The following is a 22,410-nucleotide window of genomic DNA, read 5'->3' on the forward strand; positions in this document are numbered from 1 at the left end:
GGTCGGGCGGTTCGGGGTGATAAAAAGGGCCCCAGACGCTACCGACAGTTCAGCTTTTTGTTTCATGCGTTTAAAGCTTAATTAAAAACATACCAAAAAAGTTTCAACAAAAAAATTAAAAAAAAAAACATATAATACATGTTTGTGCAGCAGAAAACACACCGCTTATTAAATATGCAGCGGTTTTCCGGGCTGCATCAGGTCACTGTGAGCAGTTAGAGTAACATGAATCAATTAAAACAGCTTTTTTTAGTCGTGTGTGTGCCTGAAGTGTCAGCAGATCTGCGGGCGAGTCATCATTTGTTCTCATTAGTGTTTCTTGGAGAAATCAGTAGCGCTTGAGGAAATCAGGTAATTTGTATTCGCAAATAAGGATACTCGGCCAAACGGCGTCACGTCATTTGTAACGGTGTGTGTGTGTGTCCGTGTGTGTGTGTGTCAGTTTGGGACTATTTTTTGTTCAACAATGAAAAGGCAATTTCTGCATTAGTCTTAGTAATGGCCACAAGGCCGAGCATCATTAGCTCAACACTGCTCCCCGGTGGATACAGGGTGTAATAACGCACACATAAAGTTCAAGTGCGCATTAGTTGTGTGTCAAGATTCATGTTACTGCTTTTAAAGGTTTTTTTTTTCAATATTAGAAGCCTCCAATGTCTTTAATCAGATGTGATGCAACACGGTGCAAGAGTGTTATATGCAAAATAGAAATAAGCAAGTTTTATTGTTGACGTTGAACTCGTCGGATGAGAAGGGGTTGTTACTTTAACCTTCGTGTCTGTGGCTGCTGGTGTGCGGCTGAGTGACATGAGAGTACAGAGTTGTGGTCACAGCTGTCAACGGTTATTCTCCCACTGCAAAACTACTATAACGTGCAATTTGCTGGAACACAGTCGATGTCACGAAACCACAGCCCCGACATCTGATAGTATAAACACAACCATAGAAACGCACGACACAGACATATAACCTGAACAGAAGAACAGTGCTATTCTTGGAGGGGAGCACGCCTTCAGTCACTCATTTACTTTGTTACATTTATGCAAAATGTGTGTTTTATGATGTGTATGTGGTGTTGTTGATGCCACATGTATGCTAATAACATGCACATCCTGCTAGGATTGGTTTAAGGGATATCTGATGCATCTATGCACACATTAAATCACACTTGCCTGTTACACTGCAGCTGAAAGTGTCCTGCACTGGTGGCTTAAGGTCAGTTACATCACCCCGTCTATAAACACCCTCTGGTGACTGTCCAAGATACAGTTACATACAGGAATGCAATGGATTAATCCATGAAGGGTGAGACATTTTCCAATGTTAACGCAGCACTCGAAGGCCTCGTCAATGTCTGAACATCCATTGTTAATGTTATGGAATGGGGTTGAGAAAAAATAGGCGTTCTGTAGCTCAAAAACACTAATGAACTAACATGATATTACATGCCTTCTACACTTGTTGGTGTTTTGGCGACATCTAGTGGATGAAAATATAAAATATCTTAATTTATCATCTTAACATCTGAATTATGCTCAATAAAACCTCTTTTAAGCATCTAATCTCATTGCATGTCGGGGAATATAAAGTAAATTGGTGGTGTGGTAGTTCTACTCTGTTTTGTTCTAGCACATTCTGGCTCCTTTCTACCGGCTTCTCTTCTACGCTCCCGTCCTGTCGAGTGCGCATGACGATGGGGGAGCGCGATGACGTCGCCCAATGAGATCATAGCTTTATTCCATAGGCTGGGTTCCGGAGTGGCCTGTTATTCTTTTCTGGAGCAGCAGGTGAATTCTCGGTGAGTAGAGTCCGATTCCCGAATCAAAGAGCGGGTGTGTTTTAAGGATAGGAACCCTCGGGGCTGGGACGGAAGCAGCCGATCGTCGAGGGTCGCTCGCTTTTCACAACTCGCCGTCTCCTTTGAATGAACGAGGAGGCGGATCAAACCTCGGGGGCGCGCTCGCTTTACTAGCATCCTGCAGGCTGTAAACACCCCTCTTTACATAATCAGACAGAGAGATATCTGCTGTGGAATAATGGTGTTGGCTTTAAGTCTGTTAACATTGTTTCTCAGGGTGGTGTCTCCCTCACAACCCCCTCCTCCATCTATACTTATAAGATTAGACATCTGCGTCGCCGCCCACCCCGTCGGTGCAGCCCCCCCTCCCCCTGTTTACACCACAACATTCATTTTATAATAGACTTCATCTCATCTCCGTGTGTTTGTGAGCGTCACCTAAATGACCACAAGATGGCGCTACACCTCTCAGTGTGAACCCATTCCGCTCATCAACAGGTCTCCCCCCCCCCACAAGATGAACATGTACGAGGTGCCCGACGCGGAAATACCCGGATGTCCAGCGGGACTAGAGTACCTGACTCAGGTAAGGAATAAAGAATGACGTGTTTGTTTTTCTTACAACTGCTGAGAAAACGAGGCAATTATCACAGACTCTTTCATCCACTAAATATGTATTATTATTATTATTATTATTATTATGATTATTATTATTTCACATTGCCACATCCAGCTCAGGATGTAACACCTAATAGTCCAGTGGAAACTGAAGCATCAGGTAATGAATAATTGATAATGAATGCAATGATGGCTGAAGCTGCTCCGGTTTCAGGGCCCTGCTGTCAGGCATGTTGTCACTAATGCAGGTCCACAGAAAAACAATGTATTAAAAAAAACTGTTTAACATTTAACATCCATTTAAATGCATCCATTTTAATCCAGCGCTTGTGGTCATCTTGTGTTCCAGGTGGATCAGCTGCTCATCAAACAGAAAGTTGAGCTCGTTGAAGGTAGAGTATCCCAACACTTCTCTAGGAATCGATAAGTCACGTGTAATGACATCATCTTTGTGTCGTCCGTCCACGCAGCCCTCGTCGGCTTCGAGAGCAACAACAAGTACGAGGTGCGGAACAGCATGGGCCAGAACGTGTTCTACGCCGTGGAGGAGAACGACTGTCTGAGCCGACAGTGCTGCGGCCCCATGCGGCCCTTCACCATCCACGTCCTGGACAACTTCGGACAGGAGGTCATCACCGTCACCCGGCCGCTCAAGTGCATGTCTTGCTGCTTCCCTTGTTGTCTACAGGAGGCAAGTGGAACCCCGTTTACACACATTGTGTTTTTCCTTTCTGCTCACTATTACTGTTTACATTCAATGTCTGGAAACGTCTCTCCCACAATCCCTCCCTCAGCTGGAGGTGCAGTGTCCCCCCGGCAACACGGTGGGGTACATCACGCAACAGTGGCACCCGTTCTCCCCCAAATTCATCGTGGCCAACGAACACAACGAGCCTGTGCTGAAGATCCACGGGCCCTTCTGTGGATGGAGCTGCCTACCAGATGTTGACTTTGAGGTGGGTTTCTCCAAACACAGAAAGCCATTAAATCGGGGGTAACGCTGTAACATCCCCCCCCGCCCGCTCGCCGGCCTCTTTGGACATTTTTCTGTCAGGGATCCACCTCGGGCTCCGGAGCAGGAAATATGTTTCCAATCAAGAGCGGGGCTTTGCATGAAGCCATCGCACAGGGCACTCTTGTGTGGTACAGTGTGGCCATTGTTCCACGCCTCGGCTGCTTTTATTAGGTTGAGCTGTGAAGGCGATGTGGGTCAGTGATACAGACCTTTTAGCAGACCCAGAGGACGGGTAACTGGAGCATGATATTACCATCCCGGTTCCTCCTTCGCTGCTTTGAAGCCATTAATGGGATAAAACAAATCCAAGTTACTGCGGCGGCTGAAATTGGACGGGATTATGGATTGTTCCAGGATCTCCCTCCAATAAAACCAAACAAGTGTAGGGATTGATCTTCATCCCAATGCAACACCGGATTATTACCCAAACCTCTCTCTCTGTACCGCTTTCTGCAGGTTTTGACGATGGATGAAGTCAGTAAGATCGGGAAAATCAGCAAGCAGTGGACGGGACTCCTTCGGGAAGTGTTCACGGATTCAGACAACTTTGGCATCCAGTTCCCCATGGACCTGGACGTCCGGATGAAGGCCGTCATGATCGGCGCGTGTTTTCTCATCGTAAGTAAAGCTATTTTGCAGGATTCTCTCGTATCAAAATAAGAGCACTCATGTGCCAAAAATGTGGCTTCGACAAAAGCAGTAGCCTCATATGACCCAGCTCTCGTGGGGAGTTCACTGCCAGGCGGAAACCTCGTGTACCCACCACTTAATGCACCACTCTCTGCAGCCTGTTTTGTGGGGTAATGTGACTTGGATCCACCCCAATCACCACAAATGCGAAACAGCTTCTCCGTAGTAGCACGAGCCACATTCGCTAATGTGTCTGGGACGATTTTACAGCTAATTTGGCGACGACGTATCAGTGACTGAAATTACACCCTTCAGGTTATAGTTTAACCTCATTTCTGCATTCTGTGTCAATTAAGTGCATTTTGGTTTTACCCATTAACACTTTACTTCTTGGTGTTTTTTCCCTCAGGATTTCATGTTTTTTGAGACTACAAACTAGGAGCCAAACAAGGTATCCATATACGCAGTCAAACGCTTCTGGAAGGACGAGGCCACGAAGCCATGATCAGTCAATGCAACCTTCAAAGAGAGAGAGTTTAAAAAGGGAAGTACCAAAAAGTGACGGAAATGTTACGGTGAAATAGAAGGTTTGTTTTTGTCTTAGTTGCTCAGGTCGGTTGTTAAAAGACGTCACTGTCCCGGGAGTGTTGTTTTTTTGGACACTGCAGGAGGGGAAGTTTTATTTTATTTGTGTTGACGTCATGGCTGCTGAGTCCGTCTGGGCCCGGAGCCTCTCTTTACAACTTTAATCACTTGAATAGAATGATAGCATCCATTTACAAGTGCATGAAAAAGGGAACACAGCAAGGCAAATGTGAAAGAAAGATGTCACGGTTTAGTATCAGCCACACTCGGGTAATGTGGTCATTGAATAGTCAAGGTGTTACTTTATATAGAACACTATGCTTGTAGATATATCGTGTGAGAGCTGAAGGCCTTGTGTAATGTGGTAGTGTGTGGTCCATATATTTAAAGCCCTTATTGTTTTATATTTTGATATTTTAAACTTGTCATCAAACAGTAGTGTGTGTGTGCTAATCATAGGATTACAATGAAATGCCATAATGCTCGTAATCGATTCTGATGGTCGACTAGAGGATGCTTATTTGGGAAGGGATGGGTTTATGGCTTGATGTATCCCCGTCTTGCCCACAAGAGGGAGCTAGCTTTACATCTTAGAACAACCCAACACCAAAGGGACAAACCCAATACCTGCTCATGCCATAGGGTTTTTATTGGAATATTAGCTTCGGATAACATTGTGTATTTTTTTGGATAAACTCAGGTTGAAATGCATGCTACTGTATTATAGTGATGCTACTGCTTACTCCGGGAGTTACACACCTGCACCTGATACTATGAATACTAAGATAGAATCATCTTTTTTTGTTGTTTTTACATTAAATTGTCTAAATATAAATATCTCACAATACATTTATTGGTTTATCAACTTGAATGTTGACTCTCCACGTGTGTCAAGAGTTATATAAAACCTCAATTTCCACCAAACGGCCATTGACACCGTTGTGCAGCATGTTCCATTGTAATATGGCCATCAGTAGCAAAGACATCATTAATGTGCTACATGAACATTAAGGCCATTAAGAGTTTTTTTTGTAGCATCATGATATATAACATGCATGTCATCTGTGGTCGGAAAACTGGAAAAACATCAATTTTAAGTCATTTTCTAACAGATATTAAGTGTTAAAAGTGTTTACGGCTTTTTATTTTTGTAAAAAAATAATAATAATAATAAAAAAAAGATATTATAAACTGCCATTTGGAAGAGCTAATGTTCCCAGTATATACTTAAATTTCCTTTCTATCAACAGTGTTTCATTCTACCTTTAATATATTGACGCTTGATTGTAGAATTACCATAAAAGGGATTTATCTCACTTTTTATGTATTTTCCCAAACTTAAATTCAATTACTAAAGAAATGATGGGTGTTTTTTTGCAGCCTACTGTCGCTGTGGCTTAACTTTCAACGAAGTGAGTAGATTTGAATTGCATTCTTGCCATTAAGACCCCCGGGAACATTTGATTGAATGCATAAATAGTCCACCATGCTGACGCTGCGTCCTCTGAAGGCTCTTTGATTGTGTTTAAAAGCCAAAAATCAAAGTCAGAACGTGATAAACAGGGAGCCATGTATTCAAAAGAATCATACTCATTCTTCTACTTTTGCACTATTGCTGTGAATTGCTTTGTCATGCTACAATTGTAAGCAAATTGTGTGAGCTATGCTTAAATTGTGCAGTCCTTGGAAACACTTCAATAAAAATGGATATATTGTGATGTGTGCAGATCTTTGATTCTACAATCACAAACTCCATTTAGCGTTAAAAACCACTGACCATCAGCACTACTTACTATCAGGGACCGTTGGGTTTATAACTGTGGCTTTTACAATAGTCGGACCTTGTAAATGGTCGTGTAAAACCTCCCAGCCATGCTTGTTAATTATTTTAGCTCACCAGCTGCTGTTGCTGCCAACGTCACCTTTATAAAGCAGTATTCTTGGAGCAGTCTTGAAATGTGAATGTACTTTCTTTTTTTTTTTTGCTGAAAGAAAAACTAAATTCCGGCCCGCAGAGTAATTGATTGGACCGATTCCTTCAAACACAGATGTCCTTGAAGGAAAACACGAGAAGGGAAATGAGAACATTTTATTTTCTCTCTTTCCAAGTAAGCGATTAACCTGAAGCTGTTAACCTTGGATGTAACCTAAAGAAGTAATTTAAAACCCTATGTTAATGACTTTCTTTTAATCACACATCAATGAAAAGTAAAAAAAAAAAAATACTTTGGGGCTGAGTGAAGAGCCAGGCTTGAAAAGATCCATCAACAGCATCTTTTCATTTGACATTTGATTAATCAAGACGTCAAATTACTATTGTGGAAAGACTCATTAATATTTCTCTGGGGCTGATGTCAGTGAGTTCAGAGATGGAAGGATGGATGGATGGATGGATGGATGGATGGATGGATGGATTAATGATAGAAGGATGGATGGATGGATGGATGGATTAATGATAGAAGGATGGATGGATGGATGGATGGAAGGATGGATGGATGGATGGATGGATAAATGAATGATGGAAGGATGGATGAATGATAGAAGGATGGATGATAGATGGATGGATGGAAGGATGGATGGATGGATGATAGAAGGATGGATGATAGATGGATGGATGGATGGAAGGATGGATGGATGGATGATAGAAGGATGAATGATAGATGGATGGATGGATGATAGAAGGATGAATGATAGATGGATGGATGGATGGATGGAAGGATGGGTGGATGGATGGATGGATGGACAAATGATAGAAGGATGAATGATAGATGGAAGGATGGATGGAGGAAAGATAGGATGGATGGATGATAGAAGGAAGGATGGATGAAGGAAAGATAGGATGGATGGATGATAGAAGGATGGATGGATGGATGGACAGATGTTAGAAGGATGGATGGATGGATGGATGGATAAATGAATAATGGAACGATAAATGAATGTTGGAACGATGGATGGAGGAAAGATAGAATGATGGATGATAGATGGAGGGATGGATAGAGAAAAGATAGATGGATGGATAGATGGATGGATGGAGGAATGATAGAAGGATGGATGATAGATGCATGGATGGATGTACTTTATTAATCCCAAACTGGGACCTTAAAGTCTCCCATGGATGGACTGTACCATCTCAGACGTCTAGGAATCCCTGTGAGTCATGTCGGAGCCCCTCCTCTCTGTGATAATGATAGTTTTTACACATTGCCGGCCTGACTCTGGAATATGTGACAAGGCTCTGACGTCAGCGCTCCGCCTGCATGTAATTAAGCTGTGGTCGGAAAACAATGAGAAACGAGCAGCCGTGCACATGGAAGGGTAAGGGGAGGTGGATTGGGAGGATTTCTTATTCCATCTTCGCCTGATCATGGAGACATTTCCAGTCCTGGTAGCGGCATGCCAAAAAGGGGAGACACGTCCAATTATTAAGCATATGTTTTACTACTTACTTGCCAAACTTGGCATCTCCCGCCCCCACCGTGACCTCATTGGACCTCACATCCCACCTTGGCAAAAGCACCTGACTCAATAGTCACATGGGTTTGCGTCATGTGTGGGCTCATATTCTAGAGTGAACGTGGACTACCAGGGCCTATAATCTAAAAAAGAAAAATAATAATATTTAAAAAGGTCTGATTTTATTTTTCCGGCCGCCACGCCAACTGATATTATTCTGTTTGTTGCAACAACTGTTGTGTATGTTACGGTTCATCCATTACAATATTGGCGCTTCATTCGAGTGACTAAAGACGTTCATGAGAATAAAGCAAAAAGGTCCCTCACTTTAAAAAAAGTTATATTATATTAATCAAATGTATTTGTTCCTGCTCCCAAGTTACCAAACAAACAAAGAAAAGTAAATGTGGAGTAATGTGCCACCTTACAACTCAACCATCTGCATAGACTGGAATATACTGCAACATCTATTAGCCTCTTTATTTCTTGTTCCTGTGGTTTTTTGGTGCTTGGTTGGTCCCATAAAGGTGTAAAAACCCCAAAAGGTGTAAAACTTTCAACTTTGACCTCTAACTGACCCCACAATTAATATCACTTCATTGGTCATTTTCACCAACTAAAAGTCAGCAAAGAAATAGCTGCCTCAACTCCCCGGCTTCCCCTGTTTTTGGGTGGACTAGAGAGAAAACACCCTCTTTGGTGGCCATCTGTAACAGGATTTACATTTCTGGATTCCCAGGAATCTAACAGACACCAGCAGGAAATTATCCACATTTGGTATGAACTGAAACACCCAGACCACACAAGGATAACGTCACTGCTATCATCCGTCAGTGATTTGCTGGTCTAAATGTCCCAGACTGAGGAAAGAAACACAGATGTACAGTATGTTCATAATTAAACACGTGTTAAAGCTTTGCAGCACCGAAAAACAGTGCGTGATTATTCTGTGTTACTGAACACATCTTTTAAAAATCACACAACGGTTAAACAAGTGAGTTTGATGTCTGAGCGCAAATGAAACTGGACAGACAAACAATGTTTACACTCCTGACACATTCAGGAGCTGTGGGATTCTTCTGTTGTTTGTTTCACTGGACGGCTGGGTTGAATGACCTCATCAGTGCATTTCAGGGTATTGATTTAAAATGACTTTTAGGACTGTTTTCTGTCAGTAACTCCAGCGATTTTTACAGTAACAAAGCGGTGAAACCAGAGTCTGCATGGAAACTATGTTTTTTAGCCAACATGGAACAAAAATACACTCATTTGATAACTTTTGGAGCCCAACATACATGTGGTTTGCTGCAGCAAACAGGATCTGGGATTCCTGGTGCTTTAAACCCACTGTGATAAACAAGTGACTGAGGCAACATATGTGCAAACGCAGCCTAGGAAAACACCATATACACACTGGGGGTGAGGGGGGGGAGCAGATGCAGGACAGAAAAGGTGGCGGGGGAGGGTTATTTACTTTAACACTTGCATTCCTGAGAACAAATCAAGGAGTGGAGGGATGTCAGACCTCACCACCAATACCTCCTTTCGCTGATTTCAGATCTGCTTTGCTTTGATTGTTTTTAAAATTAACAGCCTATAATAAGGAAACAAAATATTTAATTTTCTTACAATACACAAGACTTAAGAAATCTGAGGCCACGGTGTCAAAGTCCGGAGCTTTGCACCCACCTCCTCCCTGTGACTTCTGGGAAAAAATAAAGAGGACACCCTTCCTGGATTGGAAAAAGCCGTTGTCCAGGCAACGACTGCATTTCCTTCAAACACAGCAAATTGCTCCCATTCAAAGATATTTTTAGGGGCAACAAAGATGCTACTGAAGCCACAGGTTTGAATCCTCGACCTTCTTCTGCTATGTTTTTTTTCCCCCTCCGAAGCCTCGCGGTTTCAACATGGCCGCCTAATGATGACATCCAAATGAAAGGCCGGACGAAAGAGCTCATTATGTGTCATTTTCACGGAACACTGCCTCAAAACCGCAGTCTTTTGCAGCGGACGTGCAAAGTTATATAAGTGAAAGTCGCACAGGTTTCCAAAGTCGTCTTCAACCTTGCACTGAAAACAACTTGCTGCTCACGTCGTTGCAGGAAACGCCGGCTCGTTGTCTGAGACGGCAGAAGGCAGACCTCCCACGATAAAAGCGGATTAATCCACGTCTAACCTCTTTTCCCTTTTGTGGCCTGCCTGTTAAAATTCTTTGGTGTTAGATTAAACGTGGTATTGACTAAGCAGCCCTTAGACCACACCCTGGGCCAATGGATGCCCCTCATAAGGGGGACAACTTAGTGGGAGCTGATCCAGGGAGGACGTCACAATAAATTCCCAGGAAGACAAACAGAGTGGGGGGAAAGGGGTGGTGCCCTGTCCATCGATCTGGACTAGTAATTAAACCTTCCGCTGAGTGATCAAAGCCTTTGGGATAAAAATAAAAACCCATTCTTTAACAATCATGGTCCACTTGCGGGTTCCCAGGCAAGGTTTAGGGGACCGAGCGTCTAGGATATGTGACTCACCAGGGCAATTGCAAAACCATCCGTTTGTACCACCAAAAGGAGGTTCAAAAATAGGGTAGAAAGTAGAGAGAAATCCAAGGTGTGTCCCGACCACTGACCATTATGTTAGTTTGGCTTCGATAACGGCGAAAGTTATTACAGTTCACCGACATAAATCAAAAGTGACAACATAGGATTGCGACTATATGCCCGGCTTTAATATCCACGAGGGGAAATAAGTGAATGGATGGAGGAATCGTTTCAGCCGGAGTTCTCTTTTCCCATCCAACATCGGGCATCTCCTCCATAGTTCTCCCTAATGAATCATCTGTTCCTTCGTTCGGCTTGAGATTAAATGTAAACAAACGCCTGCACACCCACCGTCTCCACAACAGCGCTGAAAACAGAGGGCTGGCCGCCTGCCGTCTGCAAGCTTAACACTGTTTAGTCTTTTACTAATGCAAGGACAGAGGAGGTTGGAGGCTTGTGTGTTTTATTTGGATCCAATATGAGCCAGAATTAAAAAAAAAAAGGCAGGCTCCAGACTCCACCACCTGTGCTGTCAGAAGGTGCTTCCTTTAAAAAGGTTTGATAAACAGCTGTGTGATGAAGTCCAAAGGCTGTCGCCTCCCAGCGATACCCAGGCAGATATGATGTGGGGATAATTACGTGCAGGTGCCCTGATGCGCTCCAGACTCTCTCTCCTCCGTCCTCCCATCCCACTTACCACAGCAGTCTCCCCGTCTATGTATAATATATGTGCCAATTTTGTGTAATTAACTGTCATTTCATCACCCACACCACATGCATCCCAAATTAAACCGGGTCATCAGCGAGTGCTTAAAACGTGTCACACCTTTTTTTTTTTTTTTCTTTTTGCAAATCTTGCTTTAAAATAGGTAAAATCGTCCTGATGTTTCTTATAAGTGACAGTATTTCACGTCTCCAGACCTCTGGTGGGATATTAAAACCGCTCATATAAACTCTGGACATTTTCTCAAGATGTAATCAAGACCAAAGGACACTTTCCAAATGTTTGGTGGGGGTTCGGACCCGAGCCAGCGCATTGAAGCAAGACATAACTTATTCCATATCGCGCGCTGCCAAGATCCAGGATGAGGCTCCGTACCACAAGTTCTTACATTTTCCAGCTGCGGAGAGTTCCCTCACCAACCCGCGGGGGCAAAATCAATCCCTGTTGGATATTTGTCACCGAGACGTTAAATTACACATTCTTTAAGTTGTGTTTTCATTGCGAGGAACGGGATTGATCTACAAATGTGTTGTTTTAACTCCGTTCGTTGGTCGGAGTTTCACAGCGGGGAGGATTGACCGCAAGAATCCACAATTTTTCGTGACACTTATTTCCACAATGCTCTCAAGTTGCATGCTGAATTGCATTAAAAAAAAAAAGTTGAAATCCAAATCCAGAGCTCTATGTTGCGTTTTCTGGCACGGCTCTACATATTCAGGGTTTATCGGGGCCCCTCTGGAAAGAAGTAATTTCTCTCATAAAATCGAAAACCATGAACCCGGTGATGTCATTAAGTAAAACAATCTGGGCACGGGCCGTCATCGCAACCGTGCAAAGTGTTAGCCAGACGGGAAAGGTTTACGCCGGAGGGGCAAGTCTGTTACTGCTAATCAGGAATGAGAGACACAAATGAGACGGAGCGTGGGCTTCAAGGTCAGCTGACAGACACAAATAGGATCACATGGCAAAATGGAAGTTGGATTTAATGTTTGGGTTCTTTTTTTATTACTTCAGTTGGCGGTTCCATATGCCATCCTCGGTCAGCTGTAGCCACAGTGGCAATTAACCGAGGACCCAAGTGGCACTTTTACACGAGTATTTCCATTTTGTCCAACTTCATTACTTTTACTCGACTACAATCCCCAGGGAAACGCACCCATGCAGGTGTCCGAATCTGTAGTTACTGCAGATTAAAGTGGATTACAATAAAAAATATGATGCAATGTTTCTTGAACTACTTAACATGAATTAAAATATAAAAATGCTGCAGACGATTGACTCATTTTTGCACTTCCCTTGTTTTTTTTAGATGGCTTGAAGGTCTGTGGTTTACACAAGCTTCAAAGATTTATATGTTTTGTTTGAATATAAAATATGTCAATAAAGTGGCTTAATGAGACTGCAGGACGTCATCATACCAAACACTGCTCTGCCTTTGGCTTCGTGCTGCCGTGAAGTCATGCAGCTGTTTTTTAAGCTGCAACGTTAACTTTTTACTTAATTTACGATTCAAAAATCAAAGATTATCTTACCCAACAAAAATATATTTAGCGTATATTAAGTAAAAAAGTAACAATTCGTATATTCATATTATTTTTTTATTATTTTTACATTTAAAATACTGTAATATTTCTACTTAAACTGAAGTAAGAGACACTTCCACTGCTCCTAGATATGTTTTATGTTCAATAACACCATATAAAAGTAAAATAAAAACATCCTTTATGAGACTTTTTCAAGTATTGACGCACTTTAAATATGATTGTATAGTTTTATAACAGGGTTTATACAACTGAGGCTGGATGAGGAGTCTGCTAGGAAGGGGGGTAGTGCTGGTCTCTGGCTCTGGGTGCTCAGGGGGAGGGGACCAGGGGGAGGGGAGGCTATGTAACTGTGAAGGGGTGTGAGGAGGAGGGGTGGGGGGTTCAAATACAGCTGTGCTTGGTCACACTTTCGCGCAGGACGTCCCTGTGTCAGGGCTGAACACCGTTATGTTGCCTCTCTCCATCGGCTGCAACTTCACCGGGAACGCAACAGGCTGCGCGTTACAGTAACTCCAACCCCCCCTCTGTGTGTCTCCTGCTGCTCCACAGAACTTCACATCCACTGGGGGACTTTTTTTATTATTATTTTATTATCGCGAGAGCGTAGTCTACAGTAAGGATCCTGACCAGCGCGTTCGGGGGCTGGGGAGGTAGTCTAACAGTCCGGCGGTCACCCGCACTTTGTGTCCGGTTAACGCGCACAGCAGCAATAATGGAGTACCTCAAGTTGTGTTTTGCGTTTTCGTGCTGGCTGAAGTTTGCACACTGCGTCTTCTCTACTGATGCACCTCAAGCCCTCGCGCCCATTCCTAAAGGTAAGCAACTTTGTTTCTCATTGTTGTTTGCGGGGCGTCCCGGACTGAAACAGCCTCGTGTGTCGTCATCACGCACGAAGCCAGCCGTTATATATTAAATATATACATATAACTAAGCATGAGAGAGGCGTCATCATGGCAACTGTGTGGGAAATTTACCTCCCTACCTTCAGCCGCGTGATGTTACTGTACAAGAGGCTGCAGGTTCACGCGCGCGAGGCGCCCCTGCGCGTGCGTCTAAATATGTCGGAGCGTAAAATTACATGTAAAGAAAAAAAAAAAAGTCTGAAAACAGTCTGCGGTTTCTCACAATGCTGCCGTGTTTGATGTTGTTTTGGCAGCGGTTTTTATATACATGTCAGGCTGTAAACAAAAACGCAAGCGTGAGAAAACAACCAACCAATCGGAGCTGAGCATTCACAACAATCAGCCACGATTTACCATAAAATCAGAAATGCGCGAGCCGTCCATTAGTATTGGTTTTTAATAGCAAACAAGTAATTATGTGATAAGCTGCTGTAAAAATGTTGTTATTGAAGTTTCCCTGGAGGAGAGCCAAGTAGAACCTGCACTGGTGCTCAGCTGAGATTATACAATACACATAGTATGCTCCCTGAGGCACCCCTTAATGTGTGTCACAGTTTTATTAACTTGTTGCCATGTCACTGTTGCTGTCTAGCCTGCTTTTATTTAAACAGCAACTTTTCACAGTAGCAGGGTCTTGTAAACAACGAAATAGTTTAAGTGGATGCATATGTTCCATTTTAATCTGGTGTCATAAATGCTGTGGGGCTTATGTGTGTGTTTTTTTGTTTTTTTAATGATGCCGGGGAGGCAGTCAGCTATCGGGGGGCACAACAGCTGCCTTCAGTCTCCACAGGCTTGTTTTTGTCCTCTGGTCTGGACTGATGGGGGAGTCTCTCCCACACAGAAGCCCCGTTAACTTTACAAGGGTTCGAATGTTTGCTTGTGGAAAGCCTTGTTAGCATGGCAACACCTGGGGGTTATATAGGGGGAGAGATGTGATGCAGTTACTAAATCGGGTGGAATTTGAGGTAAATCAAGCAGTTGTAAATGGAGGCAATCATATGTCATTATATCGGGGTATTTAAATTCAATTGGCTTTAATCCGTTTCTGCAGCTTAGCTCTATTTTTAGATGTAACCAGGTGTCATATTCACTGAGGGACGTGAAAGTATATAATGCACAGCACCTTTCTCTTTTGAACAAAAGAGGCATTTCAGGTCAAAACAGATTTCATTTCTGGAGGGAATAGACAGTCAAAAACTGTATAGATTGAAAACTTAGTCCGCTTTTTCCCCTACGTTTCATTGCCAAAATAACATCACGCACAGATGTTCCTGCAAAGAACTCCCTCAGCGTGCAAAACAGCAAAACGGATCAGGACTACTTGTTGAAACGTCTTTAAATGACACTGTTATTTAACTACTAAAGATGTTGTGATGCACAAGGCGATGGCGAGTAATTCTAATGAATTAAGAGTTCATGCATTATAACTCCATGAGCAGTTTGCTGTGTTGTAGTAGGATTTTGCAGCACATTGCATGCATCATTTCATTACATGCCAAAAGTTTAGATGTAGTGCAGACACTCTTTTTTTGCGTATTTTTCTAATCCAAATAGAAGATTTTGTTCTCGACTGAGATTTAGTGAAACCAGTTATTTTGGGGCCCGGGTCAAAACGTCACAAACACCTGATTACACCGATTGCATGAGGTGTTAACAGTGTCAAACACTTTTCCTTCCAGAACAAAGAGGGATGCAGAGTCATGTGGGTGAAGCGTTGTTGACTTGTTGGGGTCTAAATCTTCTGCTTTTGTAATAAAGAACCAGTTCACTTCCAGGGTGACATTCCTTTTAGGTGGGGCCCCGATGCTGGTCGTCATAGTGACGGGGTGTTACAAAGCAGAATAGGCAGTTGGCAAGGTGCCAATAAGTATTGCATAGGTATACAGGTATTCATAGTTCCTGATTTGTGTTGAACGCCACCTGTGCAGATGTAGAGAGTGTCTCTCTCTCTCTTGGTTCAGACTTAATTCAGAGACTTGAGTCTTCCCTGAGACCACAAAGACCGGACCACAACGGTTTTAGTGCAGAAAAACTAAAACAGTGCGATTCAGCAGCACAAAGGGGCAGTTGAAGAAGTAGAAAAGCAGGGATGTGGCCGTTTCTCACCTACGTGCACCTGGCCAGTCACTGAACAGAGGACGTGGCTGCCGGTTCTTCTGTAGGAAAGTTACAAAAAGTGGGCAGCGTAGACCCCCACAGTCCAGCCACCTGAAAGGACCCTTTCACTGATTTCTGACTGACTAACAGAGTCCATATTGGATTCAAAATTGACCAAATCCAACATTTTCAACGTTTTTAAACACGAAATACAAAATCTAAGCTGTTCTTAATGAAGTCTGATTCGGATCAACACCATCTTTAAAGAGAGATGTTAACTTTTCTTTGGAAACAACTATTCTCTTCCTGGCAGCTGCAAGAACACGTCTCAGTGAGTGTGTATGTAAGAGTGATAAAGACCATTACTCAGTAGATTAAACCTTTTTCCAGACAACAACACTGACGTGTCATCAGGGAGCATTTTTTATAGAGAAGGAAAAGGAAACTCCACCTCAAGTTGCCCCATGCTTTCTATTCTGTAACATGGCGCTCTCAAATTCCAGTCTAACAAAACGGACAAACCCTGCTGGCAGGCCAAACCTGCAATCACGCCTTAGAACATTGTCACTCTATCACCGCAAGGGTCAGTTCTTCGCCTCCCTTTCAGCCAAATGTGTCGTGTCTGCTTTTTTTTTTGTCTGTTTTTTTCTCTAAGCTGTCAGAGGTATTCTGCCAGCTATCAAGCAGATACGATTAGCAACAATACACTTCCCATGATGCAATGTCTTCCTCTTAATACTGAAAACAGATGACTTTACAGGAAGGTTGTCGAGACCAGTCCAGAAATCCCATTGGGCTTACGAGCAGGTCATGATAAAGTTGGGATTGAGCAGCTGTGTGAATTTGGCGAGGGCTTCGATCTTGAAGTGTTGCAGCTGGCAGGGTGTGCTGTTGGAATTGACACGTATTGTTCAACTTGTACAACTTTGCTTTAAGTCGAAGTCATTACTTTGTCAAAATAATTAAAGGAAATAGAGCCTGGAATATTTGCGGCGACAAACCAAAAGGAATTAGAGAAATTGCGCTACAGAAAAAAACAAAAAAACAATCAAATTGTCAGAAGGTTTAATTAAAATGTCAAACTACAGCCTTTTTGTTGTTAAAACCAGCGATCATTGAAGCCTGTTTAAATAAATCAGCTAGCTGAAGAGAACATGTAGATGAAGCCAAAGCATGCACTTAGGGAGTTGCTCACAGCTCATCTATAAAGCATTCTCAATTCACTCCCTAGGTAGAGAACCAGGAACCGTTTCAAAGAAACAGCATGCGGTTATACATCAAAATGCCTGACTCATATTCCCTTTTGCAGGACGAATTATCGAAATAATATTATCGCTTACGCCGTAAAATTGTGTTTTCCCTTCCATTGACAGCACAACAATTAAGGCACATGGTTTAACCCAAATTGTTAACCTCTAAATACATTATGTCAAATTAAACTAGGCGTGCGTCAACAACGATGGATTTAAAGCTCTACAGTAACACCGGTAGAGAAGATTAGTGCCCTAACTCAAACCATTACCGCTGACAGCAGCCCTGCACGACACAAACCAGATGAAATAACTTGTTTCTTTCTGCACAACTTTTGTTTTTGTAGGGTAAAATAAATAAGCTATTCTCGATTCAAAATGACGAGACGAGAAAAATGGTTTCCTGGCTCGCCGCTGGTGACATCATGCCACATCCTAAAGGCCGAGGTGCCTGTGGTCTGACATGTGTAATTGAAAAGACAGGCCTTTTCTCTGCAGATGCAACTACACGGTCCCGTGTGTTATGGAAACGGTGTGTTTTATCAATTATGGGGACTTTAAACGTCGCTAGGAAATAAACTCCTTTTAGTTGTGGGAAACCAAAGTAATGTCCGACTCACCGACGTGCGAGCATTATCCTCTAGTCCCTCAAATTTAGGGAGCACGGCTAATTACGAACACATGAGCGCTCATCTAGTTAGCAACGGCGGAGAGGAGGAATGTCTGCAGGTCTCAGGGCTTTTGGCTTTCGATATCAAAAGTGCTACTTCTGTGCCAAAGGTGTATTAAAAGTCTAATGCATTCTAAAGCTGGAAAATCTCTGAACCGTGACAGTAGGAGGGGTAACATGCTTTCATGTGTTTACATGGATAGCAGGACGAAGCTGGAAAAGACAGGTAATCAACAAATATATGTCTAAAATGATGAGATTAATTGATTTTTGTGTCTCATTTAAGTCTTTTAACATACATTTAAAGAGTCTTTAGGTGTGTCCCAATTCAGTGGCCAGATCCATCGTGGTCTACGTTGGCCGGCTTCTTTAAAGACTCATTTAGAAGCTAAAGCATCAGATTTTTCCCTCAGGAGGTGATGGAGAGCCAAAAAACAGAGCTGAGAGACCATATTGGACTTACATCCACCAAATGCTCAGAAACAGGACCCCAAATGAATGATAATGTTGCTCCATAAGTGCTAAGAAAATCAATGCAATGATTTAAAAAGATGTACAAACTATTTCCACTGTCAAAAAATACCTTATTGGAGGTTTAATAATGGCATAAAGCTTTTCTGAACTACTCCGCATCCATTTCATGAGGTCCCAAGCAGTAGTTGTGTCTAATTTTACAGCGTGATTAAATGTTTGCTTACACTTGAGAATACCATCTTATTGGTTCCAGCTGTGACACGATATTCCAATCAAAGCACCATTGGATTGTGATGATCGAGGTGAACAACTCATCCAAGCAACACAGCTCAAGTTTAAGCAGAACCAGAGCGACAGTAACCTTTACGATACACAATAACATGACACTTGCCCTGTTATCTTTTGCCAAATGGATGACAGGGAGTCTTGAGGAATGTGGTGCAGGTCTGTGTGGAGAGAGATACGCTCTGTTTCTGCCCTGATTCACTCTCCAAAATATGGATTTTGTCTCATATTTGCTGTTGTGAAACTTGTTTGCCCTTTTCATTTCTCTCCGCTACCTTTCATTAACTTTGGACGTGAGTGACGGGTCTGTTCCCGTTTGTATTGCTTGGTCAGGCGGCCCGACGATGTCGACATCAACCTTGCGTCCCATAACAACCAGCCACCGGAATGGAAAGGGTGTATGTTGCATTGAGGAACACAATGAGGGGTTTCAGCTGTACGACGTGGCAGTGCACATTACTGCTGAATGTTTTGGGCGAAGGCCCATCCACGAAGCGAGAGAGAGAGCCTGGGAGTCTGTTGCACTCAGCGCATGTAAACTATTTCTTACCACTCTATACACACTGACAGTCACGTCGCACTGCGTTATTTCAGTTCACCAACTTGAGTTAAGGTTAAATTCACATTTAGTACGAGGGGAGCTGGTTATTTTCAGAAGGGTGCTCATCCTCGGGCAAATCTCCAGGTACAAGCCTGGCACATTGGCTCACACTCAAGAAACGGAATCAAGCAGTACTATGCAATCCTTGCCGGTATGAATCACATCTGATGAGAAGCAGTCATTTTTTTCATCTCCCCATCTCATATTTTCTTGCTTTACCTGAATATTAAACGCAGGCTCAGCAGATAAATGCAAGAAATGTGTGCTATTAAAGGCCTTTACACACCAGGGGCGATTATGTCATGGGATTAACTCAATTTTCTTGCAAACTGTTGATGTTATGAACACTTCCACACAGATCTGAGTGATCTCAGTTCGGTGTCAAAGAACCGGGTAGAAGAGTGTTTTCATCTTCTTATCTTCTGATAACGGGGGCTGCATAGTACGAGCGAACAGCGAACCATTCCAATCTTAATGAAGTATCTTGATTCCTTCCTTTCAACTCATTTTACACAACTCTTGCTACCTTGCACAGTCCATTTAATTCGTACCTATTTGAAAGCTGGGCTCACTCAGCTCCAGAACGATACCAAACAAGTCCCACCAACCATACCTACATATGAATAGCAGTAATAATGAATGGATAAGATTCACACTGGATCCAGAAATCTGTGTCTTGAGATGCAGACAAAAAGGGAGTCATTTTGTATGCTTATAAAACAAATATAGAAGAACCAACGCACAACGGAACATATTGAAAGTTAGAAAGTCCATTTGTGAACGGTTCACAAAAAAAGTGAATATTTGTACACTTAAATAGATTAAAACCATATATATACAAAATAGTGTGCATGCAACTTCCTGCTTAAGATCTCTGGGGATGTATATGAATACCCGTGCCTTACCAAATTATTTATTAACATGAGGATTAGGGATGTCCCGATCCAGCTTTTTGCACTTCCGATCCGATACCGATATTGTAGCTTTTAGTATCGGCCGATACCGATACCGGCCGATCCAAGCATGTATTAAAGATTAAAAATGCCGGTTGATGGAAATTATCCAAAATTAGGGGCTGGAAAAATATGGCTGGAAAATGATGAGCATCACATTAATAGCTACAGATACTGTAAAACACTACAACGACATATGAGTGCATATATTGTCTTATTTTATCAAGTAAAATATAAGTTATAGGTTTACTCAACAGCCTAATAGTTCATAGAAATTCAGGTAGAAATAGGTTAACTCACGAGTTCCACAGCTTATCAAAAACAATCCTCCCCCCCACAGGGAGTCCCTTGCTTTGCATTCACACTGCTCCAGCCCAAACCGGCTTTAGCCCGTACACACGTCATCACGTCCTAATACTACACACACAATATGGCTTGATGTTGTTTTGAAGGAGTGCATATATTTATCGACAACACTCGACCTGCATCAAGCGCATGTGCGCACGAGCGGATCTGTGCGAGCAGGCAGTGCGGAAGCCGGTCCGGTGCCGGTCCGGTCCCGCTCACACCACGAGTCTGAAGAGTACAACAGATTATCAAAATACAGTGTCAACTCCGTGTTTCAAAGTAGAAAGCGACATCGTGGTGGTTTAACGAGGCGGAACGGCATCAGAACAACATCAAGCGCGTAAAGTACGAAGAAGAACGTAGCGGGAGCGCGCGGCGAGGATTGTTGTGGCTGCGCGTCTTGCGGAGCAAGTCTACTGTGCTGCGCGGAGGCACTCCTAATGTAAATGTTTATTGATTTATGAATGAATTGATAGGTGGCTTATTTTTGGCATATTGATTTTATGGCCTGTACAATGGTAGGGGAAACACGGGACATGCACACAAGTCCGTCTTGTTGTTGTTTAGTAGATGCTGGACAGGTCGCGAGGTGTGCGCTAGGTGTGCTGGAAAACGCGGACCGGATTTTGGGGGAAAACAGAAAAAAATGGAATGGATTACTACATCGGTGCGCTGGAAAACAAGGACCGGAGTTTAAAAAAAAAAACTGGATCGGGAGTCCGGATCGGGATTTTCCCGTGCAGGCCGATCCGATATCGATATGCATTTTTTGCTAATATCGGCGGCCGATCCGATCCAAATATCGGATCGGGACATCCCTAATGAGGATTAAGTTATATAAATCAAAAATAGCCTATTATCTCTTACGGGATCAGTCTGTGGGAGAGAGGTCCAAAACGCCAAAGGTGTCATCACATCATTAAACATGTAAGCGCATCATAAAATTTCAATTAGAGTGCATGATCATTTTATCTTTGAAACATCAGTTGGATGCGTCTTACCCGCTGATCGGGAATGTAAAGGAGAAAGGTGGGGCTATTAAACACGGGGTCTCTCTCTGGCTTCATAAATCAGCTTGAGCATGAAGATTGACCTTCAGCTGTGGTCCCTCTGCTCCGTGGGTCTATCAAGGAAAGTGGTAAAATGAGGGTCCGACCACTTAGTGACCAGAAGGTCATGAAAACAGTTTCCGGGAGAAGTTTATCAATCTTAATTATCACATTCCAATAGTTCTCATCCACTCCACCTTAACTGAACCACCACTCTCCTGACATCTTTTATAAACACTGTTTATATATGGATGACCAGAATGGAAAGAACCGGGGTCTGTGTTCCCCTTCCAGGACCGTCTCGTCAAAGAGGGAAGATCCTGTTATAGTCTTGCTGAAGGCCATGGCACATTCCCATGATACCGCTTTCCGTTCTGCAAAGAAATGCTTACTTAAGCTTAGCCCCAGCCGGTGACTCACAACTTTTGCTCATCAAAGTGTGAAAGTTTACCTAGACGGCTGGGCCCATGTGGTACCGAAGAAGAGGGAGGGAGAGAGCATTTGGCATCCATGCCTTTCTTGGCCGGGAGTTACAGCAGCTCTGTCTGATCTGCATTCCTCCCTGCCTGCGGATTTTCGTACAGTACTGACATGAGAGCTCACTCTGTTTACTCTGACAGGACACTCATCCTCCAAAATCTCAGCTGTCTAAAGACCTCTCCTTCCTGACTGTAGCCATCACTCTCAGAGTTATGCTTCATTATGAGTGTGAAGGCGATCTCATAAAATGTTCTGTGCAAGGAAGAAAGGCAACCATTTGACAGATTCATTGAGGAAGCCAAGAAACAAAACAATAATAATTAGATGTGCATAAAGTATCTGTGAAAGTCCATTTAAAAGCATCTGTGCAATCTCACAAAAGAGCACTGTG

The 22,410-nt window shown here is 43.0% G+C and overlaps 3 protein-coding genes across 4 annotated transcripts in view; 2 read left to right on the forward strand and 1 right to left on the reverse strand.

Moving 5' to 3' along the window:
• The window catches only part of agtr1b (angiotensin II receptor, type 1b), a 226,600-nt gene that overhangs the window by 180,708 nt on the left and 23,482 nt on the right, over nt 1–22,410 (reverse strand). The gene's annotated exons all lie outside the window — the stretch shown is intronic.
• On the forward strand, nt 1,682–4,869 carry LOC311029152 (phospholipid scramblase 2). Its single transcript, XM_084034125.1, has 7 exons — nt 1,682–1,798; nt 2,297–2,384; nt 2,766–2,808; nt 2,887–3,107; nt 3,211–3,372; nt 3,888–4,049; nt 4,471–4,869. The coding sequence occupies exons 1-7, from the start codon at nt 1,707–1,709 to the stop codon at nt 4,498–4,500; spliced, it is 798 nt and encodes a 265-aa protein (XP_083890251.1). The 5' UTR covers nt 1,682–1,706; the 3' UTR covers nt 4,501–4,869.
• The window catches only part of plod2 (procollagen-lysine, 2-oxoglutarate 5-dioxygenase 2), a 28,691-nt gene continuing 19,590 nt past the window's right edge, over nt 13,310–22,410 (forward strand). For both annotated transcript variants that reach the window (XM_084034117.1, XM_084034118.1), the window contains exon 1: nt 13,310–13,722. In XM_084034117.1, the coding sequence (XP_083890243.1) occupies nt 13,620–13,722 (103 nt within the window). In that variant the 5' untranslated portion in view covers nt 13,310–13,619. The remainder of the gene's footprint in view (nt 13,723–22,410) is intronic.

This window comes from Eutrigla gurnardus (assembly GCF_963514095.1).
Source record: "Eutrigla gurnardus genome assembly, chromosome: 18".
In the NCBI taxonomy this organism is placed as follows: domain Eukaryota; kingdom Metazoa; phylum Chordata; class Actinopteri; order Perciformes; family Triglidae; genus Eutrigla; species Eutrigla gurnardus.